This window comes from Hypanus sabinus, chromosome 30, assembly GCF_030144855.1.
Source record: "Hypanus sabinus isolate sHypSab1 chromosome 30, sHypSab1.hap1, whole genome shotgun sequence".
In the NCBI taxonomy this organism is placed as follows: domain Eukaryota; kingdom Metazoa; phylum Chordata; class Chondrichthyes; order Myliobatiformes; family Dasyatidae; genus Hypanus; species Hypanus sabinus.
Window position 1 is genome coordinate 1,869,114 of NC_082735.1, and position 23,745 is coordinate 1,892,858.

Here is a 23,745-nt window from a genome sequence, read left to right on the forward strand (position 1 = left end):
ACATTTCAAGTTTTTCTTTGGCTAAGTCCACAGATTTTGACATGTGTATCTTCTTTTCTGAGATTAACTCCATCTGGCTGATCTCATAATACAATCTGCTCTCTGACAAGCAAGTCCAAAACAACAAAATTACTATTGTCTAACAATCTAGCCCCACTAAGAGAATATCAGAATCTCTCTGCTCCTGGTAGATTATCCCTAGTTGCAAGCTGTAATACATCTCATGCATTTAAGAGAATCATAGAGTCATCTAGCAAAGATGATGAAGGATTGCTGATATATTTCTACATCAGGAAACAACAAAATGCTCTTCCTAACTTACCAGCTAACTAAAATTATTTTGTAACTCAAGACTACCCTCCTTACTATCAACAATAATCACCTGCAAACTGAGAACCTATACCTCCCATTTTCACATCTAAATCTTTAATGTTTATGGCAAAAAGCAAGGGTCCCAACACCAATGCTTGTGACACACCATTGATTGCAGACTTTCAATCATCATGCAACTTTCCATTATCACTCTGTGACTCCTATTACCAAACCAACTTGGATCCTCTTTGCCAATTTGTCTTAGAACAACTTTTCATGAAGGACCTTGTGAAACCCATACTGAAGTTCATGTGGGTTACATCAATCTCACTGCCTTTTCCAATTTATTTTGTTACTTCTTCAAAAAACTCTTAACAATGTAGGGGAACAGGATTTTCCCATCACAAAATTAAGTTGACTACTCCAGATCAATCCCTGCTTTCCAAGTTTAGATTTACCTTGTCACTCAGAACTTTATCTAGTACTTTCCTTTTCACTGACACAATTGCCTGACATTCATCCCCCCATTCTGTTCTTGAGTAAAAATACCATCTGGCATCTCACCTGTATCCAGCAAACATTCACCAGAGCCCTAGCAATCTCCTCCCTTGGTTCCCTCAGTACCCTTGGATAACAGTTCATCCAGCACTAGGGTTCATGCACACTTTTGCCCACTGAGACATCAAAAGCATCCTCTTTTTCATTTTTAAAATACTCTAGATTATCCCAATCACCCTCTCTGAAACCAGAAATCCTAATACTTTTCTCCTCAGTGAATACTGATAAAAATTATCCATTTAGTTTCATGCACAGATTATCACTGAGATGTCTAACAGACCGTACTATTGTTGGAGTAGGCATCAATGAATCATGGCTGAAAGAAGATTAAAGCTGGGAGCTTAATGTCCAAGAATACACAGTGTATTGAAAGAAGGCGAGGGGGGTGGGGGGGGGAGGGCAGCAGTGTTGCTCTGTTGGTAAAAAAATGCAATCAAATCATTAGAAAGACATGGCATAGGGTCAGAAGGAGTTGAATCTTTGTTGATAAAGCTAAGGATAACGCTAAGGGTAAAAATACCCTGATGGGAGTTGTATACAGATATCCCCCTAAACATTAGAAAGGATGTGGTTAACAAATTACAACAGGAGATAGAAACTGCATACCAGAGGGCAATATTACAATAAAAAATGGGGGATTTCAATATGCAGGTAGATTGGGAAAATCAGGTTGGTGCTGGATTCCAGGAGGAGGAATTTCTAGAGAACCTTTGAGATGGCTTTTTTGTGCCACTCATGGTTGAGCCCACTAGGGGATCAGCTATTCTGGATTGGACAATGTGCCATGAACCAAAATCAATTAGAGAGCTTAAGGTAAAAGAATCCTTAGGAGTTGGTGATCATAAGATGATCAAATTCGCACTGAAATTTGAGAAGGAGAAGCTAAAGTCAGATGTATCAGTATTACAGTACACTAATGGGATTTACAGCAGTATTAAAGAGATGCTGGCCAGAAGTTTTTGGAAAAGAACACTAGCAGGGATGATGGCTGGAATTTCTGGAAGCAAATTTGAAAAGTGCAGGAAATATACATCGCAAAGAGGAAGAAGTATTCTAATGGAAAGATGACACAACCATGGCTAACAAGAGAAATCAAAGCCAGCAATAAAGCCAAAGAAAGGACACATGACAGTGCAAAAATTAGTAGGAAGTTAGAGGACTGGGAAACTTTTAAAAACCAACAGAAAGCAAGTTCCTTCAGATACATAAAGTGTAAAAGATAGGCAAGAGTAGATATCAGGCCATTGCAAAATGAAGCTGGAGAGGTAGAAATGGGAAAACAAGGAAATGGTGGATAAACCGAATAAGTATTTTGCATCTGTCTTCACTGTGGAAGACACTAGCAGTATGGTGAAAGTTCCAGGTGTCAGGGGTCATGAAGTGTGTGAAGTTACCATTACCAGAGAGACAGTTCTTGGGGAATCAGAATCAGAATCAGATTTATTATCACGGGCACATGGCGTGAAATCTGTTAACTTAGCAGCAGCAGTTCAATGCAATACATAATATAGAAGAAAAAAACAAAATAAATAATAATAATAAATAAGTAAATCAATTACAATATACATATTGAATAGTTTAAAATCATGCAAGGAAACAGAAAAACTATATATTTAAAAAGTGAGGTCATGCTCTGAAAGCATCTCTGAAACCATTTCCCATTCACTCATTTATTCCAACATACTAGAAAACAGTCGATAACTTAAATTGATAGAAACAGCTATGTATTCATCAGCCAGCAGGAACCTTTATGGTGCTTTTCTTTTAACAGCCTTTTTCTGGAACCTTCTTCACCTAGGAGTGTTGGAACACTAGTTCAACCAAAGACTGAACTATAAAAGTCACATCAAATGAATAGTTATTGTCCATTTATCAACATTATATATTGGCTCTTAAACTAATCCAGTGAAGTCCAATATAACCTCAAGGATCTGCTTCCATATATGCTTGCTGCAGTCCTTTGAAGATAATACTAAATCCCATAATTTTATGCAGCCTTTCTAGTTTGTGTCAGAACATGCTCACTTAACCTAAATTCATGTTTCTGTAACGTTAACTCAGCCTTTTCTCTCTCCTCAGATGCACCCTGATTAGCTGAGACTTTTCATCGCTTTTTTTCATTTGACATTTCTGCAGATTGCAGTGCTCTGTATCTTGCAGTTCCAGTATGTTTTCTTTAAACTAAATGCTTTCATTCATCTTCCTCTATTTCCCTTCCTGCAGAAAGATCAGCTGTTCATTCCCCTCCTACAGACTGTGTCAAAAGCAATTTTCTCAGTGAGGCAGGTTTTACAGACATTACTTTACCCTCTTAGATATACTTATTGTTCTTTCTATTTTACCTCATCTGTGCAATTTAAAATGAACCTGCTTTTTCACCTTTCTGGTTATGATGAAGGGCTATTGACCTGAAGTGATAGGTCTGACTCATCTACACTTTTTTTTTCTGATTTTCAGAATTTGCTGTATACTGTTTTGAAATTTTCAAGTCCCCTTCTTTGCATGCAATACTTGTTTTTTCACTTTAGAACTGCATTAGCAATCAGTTCAAGACTTAATGAAAGAGATTTTATTGAGCCCTTTTAGTCAGGAAGCTTACAGTCAAGCAGACTGAATTAGATACAGATCAGGATCCCTTATCATATGTTCCCAACACAATGCACCACCTAATGACCCATATTATTAACATCCTTGGATTGATACAATATACAAAAATGATTGTACCTACCGATACATATAGATGTCTGTAATCATGTGAAACACATCTAGCAAAGCTTGGTGGGCCCCAAGATGCAATTCCACGAGAATTTAACAAACATCTGCGGCTGGCTGAACCTAAGTATAACAAAAATAGTAGTAAACATAATATGGTAACAGCATGACTCACTGTACATTCCAGTGTCCTTTCACATATCATATTATTTAAGCTTTCAATGTAATAATGAAAATCATTAAAGAGCCAGCTTGTAGATTATCATCACAAACAAGTGCAGATGCTAGAAATCCAAGCAACACACACAAATTGCTGGAGGAACTCAGCAGGCCAGGAAGCATCTATGGAAAAGAACATAGTTGATGTTTCGGCCAAGAACCTTCAGCAGAGATTTCTTCCTCTCTTCCTCCTGTCCTCCCATTTTGTCCCATTTCCTAGCTCACCAACACCCTGCCCCCTATGGCGAGCACCCACTTTCATTGCCCTTTCCATATAACCATATAACTATATAACAATCACAACACGGAAACAGGCCATCTCGGCCCTCCTAGTCCGTGCCGAACTCTTAATCTCACCTAGTCCCACCTACCCACACTCAGCCCATAACCCTCCACTCCTTTCCTGTCCATATACCTATCCAATTTTACCTTAAATGACACAACTGAACTGACCTCTACTACTTCTACAGGAAGCTCATTCCACACAGCTATCACTCTCTGAGTAAAGAAATACCCCCACTTTCAATCACAGTGTTTCACTCACAGATACAGTTCATCCACAGGCCACCCACCACCGTCACTCCCATCTGGGTTTGGTTCAAACTTCATCCCTATTCTCCTTTCATCCCTATTCTCACCTCCCTTTCTAATCAGAGTCCAGCACAAGTAGCCTTTGTGTTCCTCCTTATCCCCCTCCAGAAGCTGACTCCAATCCTCACACTGCCACAACACCTCTCCCCCCACTACTCCATCTATTTTTTCACCTTTTTCCTATTACCTTTCTTTGTTTGCTTCCAGCTATCATACACCTACCAGTGACCCCAATTCCAACATTCTGCTCCCACCCTCTACCTATCCACCTGTCACTTTACACTCCTCCTTAGACAACCAAACGCCATGGACCCTTTTCTCATCACACCCCTACTCTTCTTTATATTGACCATCTCCCCTCTCCACTCTCAATCTTCATGCAGAGTATCAACTGAAATGCTGACAACTCCTTCTCCTCTGCAGATGCTTCTTGACTGAGTTTCTTCATCAGAGTTTTTCTGTTACTCTTTATATTTTGAGTTGGGGAGTCACAGTAGGGTGACACTATTACAGCACTGTGCATTGGAGTTCAGAGTTCAATTCTGATGCTGTACGAAAGAAGTTTGTACGTCCTTCCCATGCAGGTGTGGGTTTCCTCCGGATGCTCCAATTTCCTTCCACATTTTCCAAGGTGTACCAGTTAGTAGGTTAAGACCCTAACACCATAAGACATAGGAACAGAATTAGGCCATCTGGCCCATTGAGTCTGCTCCTCCATTCAATGATTTTTTTTTTCCCTATCTCCTCCTCAACCCCAGTACCCAGCCTTTTCCACATAACTTTGATACCATGTCCAATCAAGAACTTTATCAATCTCTGCCTCAAATACACTCGATGACCTGGCCTCCACAGCTGCATGTCGCAACAAATTCCACAAATTCACCACCCTCTAGCTAAAGAAATTTCTCCACATCTGTTTTGAAAGGGCACCCCTCTACCCTGAGGCTGTGCCCTCTTGTCCTAGACTCTCCCACCATCTACTCTTCCTTTCCACATCCACTCTGTCTAGGCCATCAACATTCAAAAGGTTTCAATGAGATCCCCCTCATCCTTCTGAATTCCAGCGTGTGATAACCCTTTCATTCCTGGAATCATCCTTGTGAACCTCCTCTGGACCCTCTCCAATGCCAACACATCTTTTCTAAGATGAGGGGCCCAAAACTGTTCACAATACTCAAGCTAAGGCCTCACCAGTGCCTTATTAAGTCTTAGCATCATATTCTTGCTCTTGTAATTTAGACCTCTTGAAATGAAGGCTAACGTGGCATTTGCCTTCCTCACCACTGATTCAACCTGTAAATTAACCTTCAGGGTGTTCTGCACAAGTACTCGCAAGTCCTTTTGCATCTCAGATTCCTGGATTTTCTCCCCATTTAGAAAATAGTCTGCACATTTGTTTCTACTACCAAAGTGCATGAACATTGTACAGTGCTTTAACAGATGAAAAAGCAGCAGGTCATCTGATCCCTTGAACCAACCTTGACATTCAACAGTATTTTTGACTCCAATTTAGTTTTCCTGCTACATCAAACAAATGTTTCATTATGCTGTAGCATAAGCTGTAAATCTATTTATTTGACAGTAGTTGGAACTCTTTGGGCTTAAAGAATTCAAAACACTCAGAGGACTTCCTCACCTTACTTATAATAGGTTAAGCACCCTTCCTGAGATCAGATTTCTTGGTCTAGTCCAAGGTTTTCTTTGTTCAGTTCGCAACTTCACCAGTCTTCATCTGCCAACTTACTGATCACATCTCCTCCACTCACGTGTGTGAGGAACAGTAGGAGCTCCATGTTTAGTTGTCAGGAAGAAAGAAAACTTTACTCATTGGCTTTTAGAGAAAGGAGTTTACAGCAGGAGCTAAAGATGTTTCAACTTGATCATGAATAAAGATAGATCTGGTCCTCGGGTTGAACTTCTAAACTGGAAAAAGGCCAAATTTGAAGAAATGAGATAGGACCTAAAAAGCGTAGATTGGGACAGGTTGTTCTCCAGCAAGGATGTGATTGGTAAGTGGGAGGCCTTCAGAGGAGAAATTTTGAGAGTGCAGAGTTTGTATGTTCCCGTCAGGGTTAAAGGCAAAAGGAATAAGAATAAGGAACCTTGGTTCTCGAGGGATATTGGAACTCTGATAAAGAAGAGAGAGATGTAGAACATGTATAGGTAACAGGGAGGAAATAAGATGCTTGAGGAGTATAAAAAGAGTAAGAAAATACTTAAGAAAGAAAGCAGGAGGGCTAAAAGAAGACATGAGGTTGCTTTGGCAGTCAGGGTGAAGGATAATCCTAAGAGCTTCTACAAGTATGTTAAGAGCAAAAGGATAGTAAGGGATAAAATTGGTCCTCTTGAAGATCAAAGTAGTCGGCTATGTATGGAACCAAAAGAAATGGGAGAATTATTAAATGGCTTATTTGCATCTGTACTTACTAAGGAAACTGGAATGGCGTCTATGGAAACAAGGCAAACAAGTAGGGAGTTCATGGAACTTATACAGATTAAACAGGAGGAGGTGCTTGCTGTCTTGAGGAAAATCAGAGTAGATAAATTCCCAAGACCTGACAGGGTATTCCCTCGGACCTTGAAGGAGACTAGTGTTGAAATTGCAGGGGCCCTGGTAGAAATATTTAAAATGTCCATATCCACGGATCAGGTGCCGGAGGATTGGAGTTCTTTAGTTCTGCTCATGTAGTTCTGTGATTTAAAAAAGGCTCAAAAAGTAAGCCGGAAAATTATAGGCCGTTAAGTTTGACATCAGTAGTAGGTAAATTATTGGAAGGAATACTAAGAGATAGCATCTGCAAGTATTTGGATAGACAGGGACTTACTAGAAAAAGTCAGCATGGCTTTGTGAGTGGTAGGTCATGTTTAACCAATCTATTAGAGTTTTTTGAGGAAGTTACCAGGAAAATGGATGAAGGGAAGGCAGTGGATGTTGTATACATGGACTTCAGTAAGGCCTTTGACAAGGTCCCGCATGGGAGGTTAGTTAGGAAGATTCAGTCGCTAGGTATACATGGAGTATACTAGGTAAATTGGATTAGACATTGGCTCAATGGAAGAAGCCAGAGAGTGGTAGTGGAGGATTGCTACTCTGAGTGGAGGCCTGTGACTAGTGGTGTGCCACAGGGATCAGTGCTGGGTCCATCGTTATTTGTCATCTATATCAATGATCTGGATGATAATGTGGTAAATTGGATCAGCAAATTTGCTGATGATACAAAGACTGGAGGTGTAGTGGACAGTGAGGAAGGTTTTCAAAGCTTGCAGAGGGATTTGGACCAGTTGGAGGAATGGGCAGAAAAATGACAGATGGAGTTTAATGCGGATAAGTGTGAGGTATTGTACTTTGGAAGGACAAACCAAGGTAGAACATACAAGGTAAATGGACACTGAGGAGTGCAGTAGAACAGAGGGATCTGGGAGTACAGATACATAATTGTCTAAAAATGGCATCACAATTAGATAGAGTTGTAAAGAGAGCGTTTGGTACATTGGCCTTTATAAATCAAAGTATTGAGTATAAGAGTTAGAATGTAATGGTGAGGTTGTATAAGACGTTGGTGAGACCAAATTCAGAGTATTGTGTGCAGTTTTGGTCACCTAATTACAGGAAAGATATCAATAAGGTTGAAAGAATGCAGAGAAGGTTTACAAGGATGTTGCCGGGACTTAGGAAACTGAGTCATAGAGAAAGATTGAATAGGTTAGGACTTTACTCCCTGGAGCATAGGAGAATGAGGGGTGATTTGATAGAGGTGTATAAAATTGTGATGGGTATAGACAGAGTGAACGCATGCAGGCTTTTTCCACTGAGGCAAGGGGAGAAAAAAACCAGAGGTCATGGGTTAAGGGTGAAGGGGGAAAAGTTTAAAGGGAACATTGGGGGGGGGATTTCTTCACAGAGAGAGTGGTGGGTGTGTGGAATGAGCTGCCAGATGGTGAATGTGGGCTCACTTTTGACATTCGAGAAAAACTTGGACAGGTATATGGATGAGAGGGGTTTGGAGGGATATGGCCCAGGTGCAGGTCAGTGGGACGAGGCAGAAAAATGGTTGGGCACAGCTAAGGAGGGCCAAAAGGCCTGTTTCTGTGCTGTAATGTTCTATGGTTCTGTGACATTTAGCCTTTTGGTACATAATTGGACGAAAATTTGCTTACAGACAAATTAATTATAGTGTGGAGATCAGGAGAGATAGTGATAAAGATGGATGTTATAGTGTCCATATGAAAACTGGTGCCATGCTGCCAGGTGGCAAATGAGGAATGGGAAGTGCCCGATATTGGAATGTTAAAGGTTAAAGGTAGAGTGAGAGAAGTTTTGGCTTTGTATTTCCTTTCTCATTGCTTCTTTTTCATCATCTAGGATTGCCATTCAACATAATCCTGATACAATGAAATGACACCTTCAGCTCACAATGTTCTCCACAAATATTCTCAAAGCTTTGCCAGTAACACTCATGATACATTTGCCTAATTTTTGGATGCACTAAACAGTCCTTTAGCACAAGCTATAGATGACTCATCATGGAGAAAATGAACAAAAGATAGTCCTATAAACAGCAGTTGGTAACCAACAGAGAATATGATCAGAGAGGTAAACAACAGATCACTGTTCCTGTTCAGAAAAGGCACGATTTAGCATTCGTTGGTGTGTGGTGAGGGCATTACATGTTGTCAATTTACAGTATGCCACATCTAAATTTAAATCATTTTGATTTGACTTCAAATGAAATGTCATATTAAACTTTATTTATCCTCCAGATCAAAGTACAGCAAGTTTTGGATCTTGGGGGCTCATAACCATATAACCATATAACAATCACAGCATGGAAACAGGCCATCTCGGCTCTCCTAGTCGGTGCTGAACTCTTAATCTCACCTAGTCCCACCTACCCGCACTCAGTCCATAAACCCTCCACTCCTTTCCTGACAATATACCTATCCAATTTACCTTAAATGACACAACTGAACTGGCCTCTACTACTTCTACAGGAAGCTCATTCCACACAGCTATCACTCTCTGAGTAAAGAAATACCCCCTCGTGTTTCCCTTAAACTTCTGCCCCCTAACTCTCAAATTATGTCCTCTCGTTTGAATCTCCCCTACTCTCAATGGAAACAGCCTATTCACGTCAACTCTATCTATCCCTCTCAAAATTTTAAATACTCGATCAAATCCCCCCTCAACCTTCTACACTCCAATGAATAGAGACCTAACTTGTTCAACCTTTCTCTGTAACTTAAGTGCTGAAACCCAGGTAACATCCTAGTAAATCGTCTCTGCACTATCTCTAATTTATTGATATCTTTCCTAAAATTCAGTGACCAGAACTGTACACAATATTCCAAATTTGGCCTTACCAATGCCTTGTACAATTTTAACACTACATCCCAACTTCTGTACTCAATGCTTTGATTTATAAAGGCCAGCGTTCCAAAAGCCTTCTTCACCACCCTATCTACATGAGACTCCACCTTCAGGGAACTACGCACTGTTATTCCTAGATCTCTCTGTTCCTCTGCATTCCTCAATGCCCTACCATTTACCCTGTATGATCTATTTGGATTATTCCTGCCAAAATGTAGAACCTCACACTTCTCAGCATTAAACTCCATCTGCCAACGTTCAGCCCATTCTTCTAACCGGCATAAATCTCCCTGCCAGCTTTGAAAACCCACCTCATTATCCACAACACCTCCTACCTTAGTATCATCGGCCTACTTACTAATCCAATTTACCACCCCATCATCCAGATCATTTATCTATATTACAAACAACATTGGGCCCAAAACAGATCCCTGAGGCACCCCGCTAGTCACCGGCCTCCATCTCGATAAATGATTATCCACCACTACTCTCTGGCATCTCCCATCTAGCCACTGTTGAATCCATTTTATTACTCCAGCATTAATACCTAACGACTGAACCTTCTTAACTAAAACTTCCATGTGGAACTTTGTCAAAGGCTTTGCTGAAGTCCATATAGACTACATCCACTGCCTTACCCTCATCAACACTCCTCATAACTTCTTCAAAAAATTCAATAAGGTTTGTCAAACATGACCTTCCACACACAAGTCCATGCTGGCTACTCCTAATCAGATCCCGTCTAACCAGATAATTATTAATACTATCCCTAAGAATACTTTCCATTAATTTACCCACCACTGATGTCAAACTGACAGGTCTATAATTGCTAGGCTTACTTCTAGAACCCTTTTTAAACAATGGAACCACATGAGCAATACGCCAATCCTCCGGCACAATCCCTGTTTCTAATGACATCCGTCAGAGCTCCTGCTATTTCTACACAAACTTCCCTCAAGGTCCTGGGGAACATCCTGTCAGGATCCAGAGATTTATCCACTTTTAAATTTCTTAAAAGCGCCAGTACTTCCACCTCTTTAATTGTCATAGGTTCCATAACTTCCTTACTTGTTTCCCACACCTTACGCAATTCAATATCCTTCTCCTTAGTGAATACCGAAGAGAAGAAATCGTTCAAAATCTCTCCCATCTCCCTCGGCTCCACACATAGCTGACCACTTTGATTCTCTAAGGGGCCAATTTTATCCCTCACTATCCTCTTGCTTTTAATACAACTGTAGAAACCTTTCGGATTTACTTTCACCTTATTTGCCAAACAAACCTCGTATCTTCTTTTAGCTTTTCTAATCTCTTTCTTAAGATTCCTTTTACATTCTTTATATTCCTCGAGCAATTCCTTTACTCCACATTGCCTATATCTATTGTAGACATCCATCTTTTTCCGAACCAAATTTCTAATACCCCTTGAAAACCATGGTGCTTTCAAACCTTTAACCTTTCCTTTCAACCTAACAGGAACATAAAGATTCTGTACCCTCATAATTTCACCCTTAAATGACCTCTATTTCTCTATTACATCCTTCCCATAAAACAACTTGACCCAATCCACTCTCTCTAAATCCCTTCGCATCTCCTCCAAGTTAGCCTTTCTCCAATCAAAAATCTCAACTCTAGGTCCTGTCCTGTCCTTCTCCATAATTATATTGAAGCTAATGCTATTGTGATCACTGGACCCGAAGTGCTCCCCAACACATACATCTGTCAGCTGACCTATCGCATTCCCTAACAGGAGATCCAACACTGCCCCATCTCTAGTCGGTACTTCTATGTATTGTTGCAAAAAACTATCCTGCACACATTTCACAAACTCTAAACCATCCAGCCCTTTTACAGAATGAGCTTCCCAGTCTACGTGTGGAAAATTAAAATCTCCCACAATCACCACCTTGTGTTTACTACAAATATCTGCTATCTCCTTAAACATTTGCTCTTCCAACTCACGCTCTCCATTAGGTGGCCTATAATACATTCCTATCAGTGTTACTACACCTTTCCCATTCCTCAATTCCACCCAAATAGGCTCCCTGGAGGAGCTCTCTAATCTATCCTTCCAAAGCACCGCCATAAGATTTTCTCGGACAAGCAATGCAACACCTCCTCCTCTGGCCCCTCCTACTCTATCACACCTGAAGCAACTAAATCCAGGAATATTTAGTTGCCAATCACACCCTTCCTGCAACCATGTTTCACTAATAGCTACAACATCATAATTCCAGGTATCAATCCACGCTTTAAGCTCATCCACCTTTCTTACAATGCTCCTAGCATTAAAATAGATACATTTAAGATACTCTCTACCTCCTCCTCTCTTTTCATCCCTAACAATGCATTCAAATTTATTATCCTTTTCTTTCTTCTCCCCTACATCTTCGGGCTGAGCGCATCCCTTCTCCATCACCTACCTTTCCTCCCTCACACACTGTCTACTTAATTGCTCTACTGGTGACTAACCTACTCTCCCATAGTTTCCTCAAATTGATTCCCACCCCCCCATCTTACTAGTTTAAAGTCTGCCCTGTAGCCCTAGCAAACCTCCCCTCTAGGTTATTGGTCCCCCCAGGATTCAAGTGTAACCCGTCCTTCTTGAACAGGTCACACCTGCCCCAGAAGAGGTCCCAATGATCCAGAAACTTGAATCCCTGCCCCCTGCTCCAATCCCACAGCCATGCATTCATCCTCCATCTAATTCCATTCCTACTCTCACTGTCGCGTGGCACAGGCAGTAATCCTGAGATTACTACCTTTGCGGTCCTTCTTCTTAACTGTCTTCCTAACTCCCTATACTCTCGTTTCAGGTCCTCTTCCCCTTTCTTACCTATGTCATTGGTACCTACATGTACCACGACCTCTGGCTCCTCACCCTCCCACTTCAGGATATCTTGGACGCGATCAGAAATGTCCCAAACCCTGGCACCAGGGAGGCAAATTACCATCCGGGACTCCTGATCACCTCCACAGAACCGCCTGTCTGAACCCCTGACTATCGAGTCCCCTATTACTATGGTCCTCTTTCTTCTATCCCTACCCTTCTGAGCTACAGGGCCATCCTCTGTGCCAGAGGCCCGGCCACTGTCACTTCCACCAGGTAGGCTGTCCCCTCCAACAGTACTCAAACTTATTGTCAAGGGGTACAGCCACTGGGGTACTCTCTAGTACCTGCCTCTTCCCCTTCCTGACCGTGACCCACCTATCTGCCTCCCGTGGCCCCAGAGTGACCACCTGCCTGGAACTCCTCTCAATCACCTCCTCACTCTCCCTGACCAGGCGAAGGTCATCGAGCTGCAGCTCCAGTTCCCTAACTCGGTCCCTCAGGAGCTGCAGTTCGGCGCACCTGGCGCAGATGTGGACATCCGGGAGGCTCGGAGACTCCAGGACCTCCCACATCCGACACAAAGAACAACAAGCTGCCCTCACACTCATACTTCCCAAATAACTAAAATAACAAGAACTAAAGGATAAGCCTACTGTGCCCTCTTCCGCCTAAGCCCTCTGAGCCCAAGCCATACACTCTGCTCCCGGCTCACTCCGCTGCCCGCTGCTTAAGGCTGCGTTCTTTTTATATCTTCCCTCCTTCCCAGGCCTCCTTCTCGCGCCTGTGCAGTCCCGCCTCTCAGAACTCTGATCTGAGACGCAATTGGACAATTTGAAAATGGCCGCCGCCGCACTTCCTCTCAAAGCCTCGCTGTCCTCTTCCAAAAGAGACAGAAAGAGACAGAGCATAAGGAGGATGAAATATTCCAGGACATTAGGTAGATCCTGTACCTGATAAAGTGCTCACTGAGTGTATGCTCATGGTCTTCTGCTGCTGTCCACTTCATCCTGTCACAATATAGAGGGGCAAGGGTGCTGGAGGAGGACCCAAATGCAGGACACAAACACATTTTGTAAGGTTAACTAAATGGAGTTTATTACTATTTACAGGGAGAGGCATGATACAAGGATAGAACTGAGAGAAATCAAGGAAAGCAAAGAGGAAGCGGGAATAGGCATAATGGATGAGGATTCAACCCTGGGACTAGGCTGGGACTCAGGGTTGGGGTGCTTGGACTTGGAGCTCGGGGATCAGAGCCAGGACTTGATACTTGGAACGCCAGACACAGAGCCAGGACCCCTCCTTAGGAACAGGTCATAGGGCCAGGACTCATACACGGAAAACAAAAGACAGTCCATTCGAGTAGCGGCAAACGGCCTGCCTACTGAGCTGGATACAAGACAACACAACAATGGACGGTACTATAACTCAGCCCAAGTTTGCTCCAAGCAGCGGGAGCTCTTGACTCACCCTGGCAGGTTAACTTTGCCCGGTCCCACTCTGGCAAGGGAAGGCAGCTTGCTGGCACTTGCTTTGGGAAAAGTCTTGGCTTGCTCTGGCAAGAAATTTAGTTAGCTCCGGCTAGATGACTTTGTTAATGCTATCACGCTGAACGGCTGAAGCCGGAGACTTATAAACTGCCGGTTTGGTCGAGAGTAAATCGCCTTTAATCACCAAGCCCGAGGGATACGGGAAAACAGGGAATTAAAGGGAAACAAGGAGTCAATGGTCCGAATCGTAACCAACTAGGTAAATTTAAAGGGAACACAATCCGGACCCTGACACATCCACTTCAATCTTTGAAATGCTGTGCGTTTGGAGATGCTCTTCCGCACACCACTAATGCATGGTTATTTGAACTACTGTAACCTGCCAGTCAGCTTGAAGCAGTCTCACCTTTCTCAACGTTCAGAAGTTCAAAGTAAATTTATTATCAAAATACATACTGCGGATGTCACAATGTATTACCCTGAGATTCATTTTCCTGTGGGTATTCACTGTAGACACAAGGAGACACAATAGACCACACACAAAGATGGACAAGCAACCGATGCGCAAAACATAGCGAAGTGTGCATAGAACAATAAAATAATAATAATAAATAACATTGAACACACAAGCTGCAGAGTCCTTGAAAGACTATGCGTTGTGGAATCATTTAGTATTGGGTATTCAGTGAAGTCATCCAATCTGGTTCAAGAGCCTGATGGTTGAGGGGTAATAACTGCTCCTGAACCTGTGGTGTTGGACCTAAGGCTTCCTTCCTAATGGCAGCAGTGAGAAGAGACCATGACCTGGACTGTCCTGGAACAGAACACCTTGAAGATGCTCAGTGATGAGGAAGGCTATAGCTACGATGAACTGGCTGTATTATCTATCTTTATTTGGCTTTTCCTTTCAATGTCACGGTCCGGTTGGTTGACTCTTCATTTTCTTTTAATTCCCTTTTCCTCGTGTTCTACCGGGCTCCTTGATTAGGGTACCTGATTCTCATCTGAACCGGCAGCATAGTTGCTTCAGGAATTCTGTCTCTTTGTGACCAGCTGAGTATTGCTGGCTCTTTGTCGTTTCATGTGCTACTCCGAGTCAAGATACGAATTGTCTGTCATCATTTGGTTTTGTCGTCTCATGTCCAGCTGCTTATTGCTGGCCATTTGCCGCTTCATGTGCTACTTGGTGTCAAGATAAGAATTGCCTGCTGTTTATCTGCACTATTATGTGTTGAGATAAGAATTACCAGCCATTTACCTTTCCAGTTAATGCTCCGTGGCAAGAGGAGTGTTGCCTGCCACCTGCCGACAGTTCGAAGTCCAGCTCCACCAATGCCTGGGGTCGAGAAGAGTTTGGCCTGTCCACTGCTCCTCTGTTCACCCGTGAGGTTTGCCTGTGTTTACGCTGCCTGCCTGTGTTTACACTGTCTCTCAACCGCTGAGTGTTCTATATTCTAAGTTCCATTCCTGCGCCAGTTGCCTGTGTTAATTCCATCCCCCCCACCCGTGTTTAATAGGAGTAGGGCATTCTGCCCTCTGTTCTTTCCCGGCCACGCTCATCCCCGGGTCCACATCCTTGCTCTGCCTAAGTCCCGTCACTAAACGCCAGACTCTTGCTGTAGTTACCTGGGTTTGATCCCCAGTCCAACTCCGCTCACTCCTTAGCCCCCTTTGAAAGCATCCAGAGAATTGGCCTCCACTGCCTTCCGAGGCAGTGCATTCCAGACCCCTTCAACTCTCTGGGAGAAGAAGTTTTTCCTTAACTCTGTCCTAAATGACCTACCCCTTATTCCCAGACCATGCCCTCTGGTACTGGACTCTCCCAGCATCTGGAACATATTTCCTGCCTCTATTTTGTCCAATCCCTTAATAATCTTATATGTTGCAATCAGATCCCCTCTCAATCTCCTTAATTCCAGCGTGTACAAGCCCAGTTTCTCTAACCTCTCTGCCTAAGACAGTCCTGACATCCCAGGTAATTAACCTTGTGAATCTACGCTGCACTTCCTCTACAGCCAGGATGTCCTTCCTTAACCCTGGAGACAAAAACTATACACAATACTCCAGGTGTGGTCTCACCAGGGCCCTGTACAAATGCAAGAGGATTTCCTTGCTCTTGTACTCAATTCCCTTTGTAATAAAGGCCAACATTCCATTAGCCTTCTTCACTGCCTGCTGGACTTGCTCATTCACCTTCAGTGACTGATGAACAAGGACTCCGAGATCTCTTTGTATTTCTCCCTTACCTAACTCTACACCGTTCAGATAATAATCTGCCATCCTGTTCTTACTCCCAAAGTGGATAACCTCACACTTATTCACATTAAACGTCATCTGCCAAGTATCTGCCCACTCACCCAGCCTATCCAAGTCACCCTGAATTCTCCTAACATCCTCATCACATGTCACACTGCCACCCAGCTTACTATCATCAGCAAACTTGCTGATGTTATTCTCAATGCCTTCATCTAAATCGTTGACAAAATCGTAAACAGCTGTGGTCCCAATACAGAGCCCTGTGGCACCCCACTAGTCACCACCTGCCATTCCAAGAAACACCCATTCACCGCTACCCTTTGCTTTCTATCTGTCAACCAGTTTTCTATCCATGTCAATGTCTTCCCCCCAATGCCATGAGCTTTGATTTTACCCACCAATCTCCTATGTGGGATCTTATCAAATGCTTTCTGAAAATTGAGGTACACTACTTCCACTGGATCTCCCTTGTCTAACTTCCTGGTTACATCCTTGAAAAACTCCAATAGATTATTCAAACATGATTTACCCTTGGTAAATCCATGCTGGCTCGGCCCAATCCTATCACTGCTATCTAGCTATGCCACTATTTCATCTTTAATAACGGACTCTAGCATCTTCCCCACTACTGATGTTAGGCTGACAGGATGATAGTTCTCTGTTTTCTCCCTCCCTCCTTTCTTAAAAAGTGGGATAACATTAGCCATTCTCCAATCCTCAGGAACTGATCCTGAATCTAAGGAACATTGGAAAATGATTACCAATGCATCTGCAATTTCCAGGGCCACCTCCTTTAGTACCCTAGGATGCAGACCATCTGGACCTTGGGATTTGTCAGCCTTCAGTCCCATCTGTCTACTCATCACTGTTTCCTTCCTAATGTCAATCTGTTTCATTTCCTCTGTTACCCTGTGTCTTTGGCCCATCCATACATCTGGGAGATTGCTTGTGTCTTCCTTAGTGAAGACAGATCTAAAGTACTTATTAAATTCTTCTGCCATTTCTCTGTTTCCCATGACAACTTCACACAATTCATTCTTCAAGGGCCCAACATTGTTCTTAACTAACTTCTTTCTCTTCACATACCTAAAAAAGCTTTTGCTATCCTCCTTTATATTCCTGGCTAGCTTGCATTTGTACCTCATTTTTTCTCCCCATATTGCCTTTTTAGTTAAGTTCTGTTGTTCCTTAAAAATTTCCCAATCATCTGTCCTCCGACTCACCTTAGCTCTGTCATATTTCCTTTTTTTTAATGCTTTGCAATCTCTGACTTCCTTTATCAACCACTGTGGCCCCTTTCCCCCCTTTGAATCCTTCCTTCTCCGGGGGATGAACTGTTTTTGCACCTTGAGCATTATTCCCAAGACTACCTGCCATTGCTGTTCCACTGTCTTTTCTGCTAGGATATCCGTCCAGTTAACTTTGGCCAGCTCCTCCCTCATGGCTCCATAGTCTCCTTTGTTCAACTGCAACACTGACACCTCTGAGCTGCCCTTATCCTTCTCAAATTGCAGATAAAAACTTACCATATTATGATCACTACCTCCTAATGGCTCCTTTACTTCAAGATCGCTTATCAAATCCTGTTCATTACATAACACTAAATCCAGAATAGCCTTGTCCCTGGTCGGCTCTCGTACAAGCTGTTCCAAGAATACATCCCTTAGGCACTCTACAAACTCCCTATCCTGGGGTCCAGCACCAATCTGATTCTCCCAGTTCACTTGCATGTTGAAATCCCCCATAACTACTGCGACATTACCTTTTCCACATGCCAATGTTAACTCCCTATTCAACTTGCACCCAATATCCATGCTACTGTTTGGTGGCCTATAGGCAACATCCATTAGGGTCCTTTTGCCCTTACTGTTCCTCAATTCTATCCACACAGACTCCACTTCTCCTGATCCTATGTCCACCCTTGCAAAGGACTGAATCTCATTCCTCACCAACAGGGCCACCCCACCCCCTCTGCCCACATTTCTGTCCCTACGATAGCACGTATACCCTTGCACATTCATTTCCCAGGTCTGATCTCCCTACAGCCATGTCTCCATTATCCCAACAACATCATAGTTACCCATTCGCACCTGAGCTTATTCCCTCGCTCTAATTGCTTAATACTTATGACTGAGGTTGACTACAGCTCACAAGGATGATGCTGGGTCTGGAGGACCTAAGCTACAAGGAACGATCGAGTAGGTAGGACTGTACTCTTTATTAGGTATACACAATTATGAGCGGGTTAGATAGGGTAAATGTAAGCAAGCTTTTTCAACTGAGGTTGGGTAGAACTACAACCAGAGGTCATGGGTTTAGGGTGAAAGGTGAAAAGTTTAAGGGGAATATGAGAGGAAACTTCTTCACTCAAAGGGTTATTAGAGTGTGGAATGAGCTGCCAGCCCAAGTGGCATTTAAGAGAATAATGCATAGGTACAGGAATAGTAGGGATGTTGAGGGCTATGGTTCCATTGCAGGTTGGTGGGACTAGGCCATTTTAAATGGTTTTGGCATTGACTAGATAGGCTGAAAGGTCTGTTTCTATTCTCTCTCTCCCCCGTCTCCTCCCTTCTCCCTCCCCCTCCACCTCTCTCACCCGCACTCCCCCCTCACTCCCTCTTGCTCTACCCTTGTACCCCCTCTCTTTCCCCCCCTCACTATATTTAAGTTTGCTGATGATTGTTGTTGGCCGAGTTAAAGGTGGTCATGAATCAGAATATTTGAGAAAGATTGAAAATCTGGCTACAGCAGCCTTTCACTGAATATCAGCAAAAACAAAGCTGATTATTGACTACAGTAGAAGGAAATCAGAGGCCCATGAGCCAGTCCTCATCAGGGGATCAGAGGTAGAGATAGTAACTTAAGTCCCACAGCATTATCATTCCAAAGGATTTGTCCTGGGTCCAGAATGTGCACAGCAACCCTTCTACTTTCTTGGAAGTTTGTTGAGATTTGACATGTCATCTTAATCTTTGACAAACTTCTGTAGATGCATGGTGGTTGCATCATGGCCTAGAACACGGTTCTGGAATATTAAGTGTGTAGTAGAGAAAGGTGAGGCGGAACAAGTGATAAGGAGGACACATGTACAGAGGGATGGTCTGACGGAACATGGAGTTAAATGTGCAGAAAGAATAAGTAAATTCTGTCCACCATAAGGCCCAGAGGATTGCTAATAATTCTGTTGCAAAGACAGAAACACCATCTGAAACCCGGTGACCAATCTCAACTCCAAGTTGAGACACGTGCATCCCAAATCCTGCCTTAATGCTCTCTGGGTCTACTGAGACATCAGTAAAAATCTTCAGATAAGATCCCCATTTATTATTTAAATATTCATTTACCATCGATGCTGTTGAAATTGTTCTGGTTCCTTGAAACTGAAAAAGGAGGAATAGGTCTACTTCTGGCTTTGGCAAAAGCCAAAAAGGAATGGGTGGCAAGCAAATTTGGTCAGCTATGTCTTCCTCAATCAGTTTCAATTTCACAGCCCAGATATTAACCAAATCTAAAAATGGATATCTTTTAATTTTACTTTGGTGCTCCGACGTCTTCTGCAAAAGACATTTTGATGGATAGCTGTGATTGAAGCCATTTAGTTTCACCCAATACTGCAGGCCCAACTTAACTCGTCTTAAATGTGGAGGCACTTCTCCCATCTCCACACATAATGCAGGACTGATGTTGTTCCGAATGCTCCATAACAGAGTCTCAGTGCTTTGGACTGCACATTGTCTAATTTTACAAGCACTGCCATAGCAGTGGAACCATAAGAAATACAACCATAATCAATTACTGATCTAATCATAGCTAGATATATTAAGTACATAGTTTCCCACCCTGCTCCCAGTCAGATCCAGCAATACTTCTCATAACATTTAAAACTTCCTCACACTTTCCAATTTTTTTTATCTATATGACCCCTCCAAGTAAATCTTTCATCAAATCAGAGGCCTAAAAACTTGAATAAATTGACTCTTTCTAATGGAGAATCATATAGACACAATTCACAATCAGGGATCTTTCTTGTAAAGCCAAAAATCATATATTTGGACTCAGAAGCAGAAATCCTGATACCCCATTTGTTTGCCCTGTTTTCAACTGATCTTAAAGTCTTTTGTACCTGCTTTAATATATACTTGACATTTTAAGTTAAGTCACTTTTATTGTCATTTTGACCATAACTTCTGGTACCATACACAGTAAAAACGAGACAATGTTTTTCAGGACCATGGTGCTACATGAAACAGTACAAAAACTACACTGAACTACGTAAAAACAACACAGAAAAAACTACACTAGACTACAGACCTACCCAGGACTGCATAAAACACACAAAACAGTGCAGGCATTACAATAAATAGTAAACAAGACAATAGGCACAGTAGAGGACAGTAAGTTGGTGTCAGTCCAGGCTCTGGGTATTGAGGAGCCTGATGGCTTGGGGGAAGAAACTGTTACATAGTCTGGTCGTGAGAGCCTGAATGCTTTGGTACCTTTTCCCAGAAGGCAGGAGGGAGAGGAGTTTGTATGAGGGTTGTGAGAGGTCCTTCATAATGCTGTTTGCTTTGCAGATGCAGTGTGTAGTGTAAATGTCTGTAATGGTGGGATTAGAGACCTCGATGATCCTCTCAGCTGACCTCACAATCCGCTGCAGGGTCTTGCGATCCGAGATGGTGCCAGGCAGTGATGCAGCTGCTCAGGATGCTCTCAATACAACACTTGTAAAATGTGATGAGGATGGGGGTGGGAGATGGTCTTTACTCAGCCTTTGCAGCAAGTAGAGACACTGCTGGGCTTTCTTTGCTATGGAGCTAGTGTTGAGGGACCAGGTGAGATTCTCCACCAGGTGAACACCAAGAAATTTGGTGGTCTTAACGATTTCTACTGAGGTGCTGTTGATGTTCAGCAGAGAGTGGTCACCATGTGCCCTCCTGAAGTCAACAACCATCTCTTTTGTTTTCAAAGGCAACACAAGTGAATCTGCAGATGCTGGAAATAAATAAAGAACACAAAATGCTGGCAGAACTCAGCAGGCCAGACAGCATCTATGGGAGGAGGTAGTGACGACGTTTCGGGCCGAAACCCTTCATCAGGAGTGAAATAACATGGGATGGTCGAGGGGGGATAAGAAGTGGGGGGAGGGATGAAGTAGAGAGCTGGGAAGTGATAGGCTGGAGGGAAATGGGCTAGGGGGAAGGTGGAGAATTATGAGAAATAAAAGAGAAAGAAAGGTAGGGTTGGGGAGAGATTGTAGTGAGGAGGGAAAAGCGAGAGAAAGAGAACCAGACTAAAATTATAGATAGGGATGGGGTAAGGTGGGGGGGGGGGTAGGGGTATCAACAGAGGTCTGTGAGTTGGATGTTCATGCCGACAGTTAGGAGGCTACCTAGGCGGGAGATAAGATATTGTTCCATCGACCTGCGTGTGGCCTCATCTTGACGGTAGAGGAGGTCATGGACAGACATGTCGGAGTGGGAGTGGTCTGTGGAATTGAAGTGTGTGGCCACAGGGAGATCCCGCCACTGCTGGAGGACTGAGCGCTGGTGTTCAGCGAAACGGTCTCCCAGTCTGTGGTGGGTCTCCCCAATGTATAAATGGCCACATCGGGAGCACTGGATACAGTATATCACCCCAGCTGACTCGCAGGTGAAGTGGTGTCTCACCTGAAAGGGCTGTCTGGGGCCTAGGATGGTGGTGAGGGAAGAAGTGTGGGGGCAGGTGTAGCACTTCTTCTGTTTGCAGGGATGAGTGCCTGGAGGGAGGTCGGTGGGGAGTGATGGGGGGGATGAATGGACAAGGGAGTCACGTAGGAATCCAACGTATAATCCTCCGCAACTTCCGCCACCTCCTGTGGGATCCCACTACCAGCCACATCTTTCCCTCACCCCCACTCTCGGCTTTCTGCAGGGATCGCTCCCTACGTGACTCACTTGTCCGATCCGGACTGACTGAGGTCAGGAAGTCTAGAATCCAGTTGCAGAAGGAGGTGATCAGGCCCAGTAGGCTCAACTTTCCAATCAGTTTCTGAGGGATGATTGTGTTGAATGCTGAACTGAAGTCTATGAACAGCATAGTACATGTCTTTTTTGTCAAGGTGGGTTAGGGCCAGGTGGAGGGTGATGGCAATGGCATCATCTGTTGAACAGTTGGGATGGTACGCAAACTGCAGGGGGTTTATTGAGGGGGGCAGCAGGGTCTTGATGTGCCTCCTGACGAGCTTCTGGAAACACTTCATGATGATGGATATGAGTGCATCCATATATAGGAAGGATATGCAAGATTTCTAAAGCGTCCAAGGGGGTACAAGGAGATAATTACCAGGATACAGCCTGGATTAGAGAACAGATTTTGATAAGAAAAGGTTCAGTAAGCTTGGGCTTTTGTCTTTGGAGTGATGGAGGATGGGAGGCAACTTGACAGAGGTGTATAAGATTATGAGGGGCATAAATAGAATGGACTACCAACACTTTTTTTCTCAGTGGCATATGACGTGTACCAGAGGACATCTATTTCATGTGAGAGTGGTGGTGCCTGTAATCCACTGCCAGTGATGTTGGTAAAGACTAATGCAATAGGAACAGGGATGAAAGGAAAATGGAGGGTTATGGGGTTTGGAGGAAGGAAGGGTTAGATTGATCGTGAAGTAGGCATAACTGAAGGGCCCATAGTACTGTGTTGTACTGTTCTATATTTTATTCTCATCTGTCTCCTCTCTTTACCAGAAACATTAGCGTTGCAGTTTGTTTCCCTTCTGTTTCAGCCTTTTTAAACCAACCCATTTAATCAAGCTTTAGTTTTTGTATCTGCAAAGCAGTTTAAAGTTTTTTTTATAATTTATTGGTACTTTATGAACACAAGTTGCCCTTGGTGCCATAACTGTAAGTTGTTGCTGTAAAGAAAAACAAATGACCTGCTGCTCATTATTTTAGATCTTCTTACTCCAAGGCTTTAACCAATTGGCAACAAAAATAAGTATTTTCACAAAGGCTGGATTTAGCGATATTTTTATTTTTTTAAAACTGCAGATTCTGGAAATCGGATATATAAACAGAAAATGCTGTAAACACTCAGCAGGTCAGGCAAGATGTCTGGAAAGTAACTTTTCAGAGTCAAAAACTATTCATCAAGATGGACAGAATATTAACTTCTTCTCTTTCCATTGTTGGTTTCTGACATGCTGAGTGATTCCAGCATTTTCTGCTTTTATTTCCTGATTTGAAAATTAGATTAATTTTGTTTGGCACATGTACATTGAAACATACAAGAACTGTATCATTTGCCTCGAATGAAATCAGCGAGAATTGTGCTGAGCAGCCTACAAGTGTAGCCACAACTCTAGTGTGAAAATAGGTCAACAGTTCATTAGCCCTAACCCATACATCTTCAGACTATGGAAAGAAACT

General features: G+C 43.0%; 1 protein-coding gene across 1 annotated transcript in view; it reads right to left on the reverse strand.

Annotated features, from left to right (window-relative positions):
* Positions 1-23,745, reverse strand: part of LOC132383377 (adhesion G protein-coupled receptor B2-like) — a 1,046,509-nt gene that overhangs the window by 693,472 nt on the left and 329,292 nt on the right. Inside the window, exon 8 of the mRNA XM_059954264.1 lies at positions 3,599-3,705. Within this exon, the coding sequence (XP_059810247.1) occupies positions 3,599-3,705 (107 nt within the window). The remainder of the gene's footprint in view (positions 1-3,598; positions 3,706-23,745) is intronic.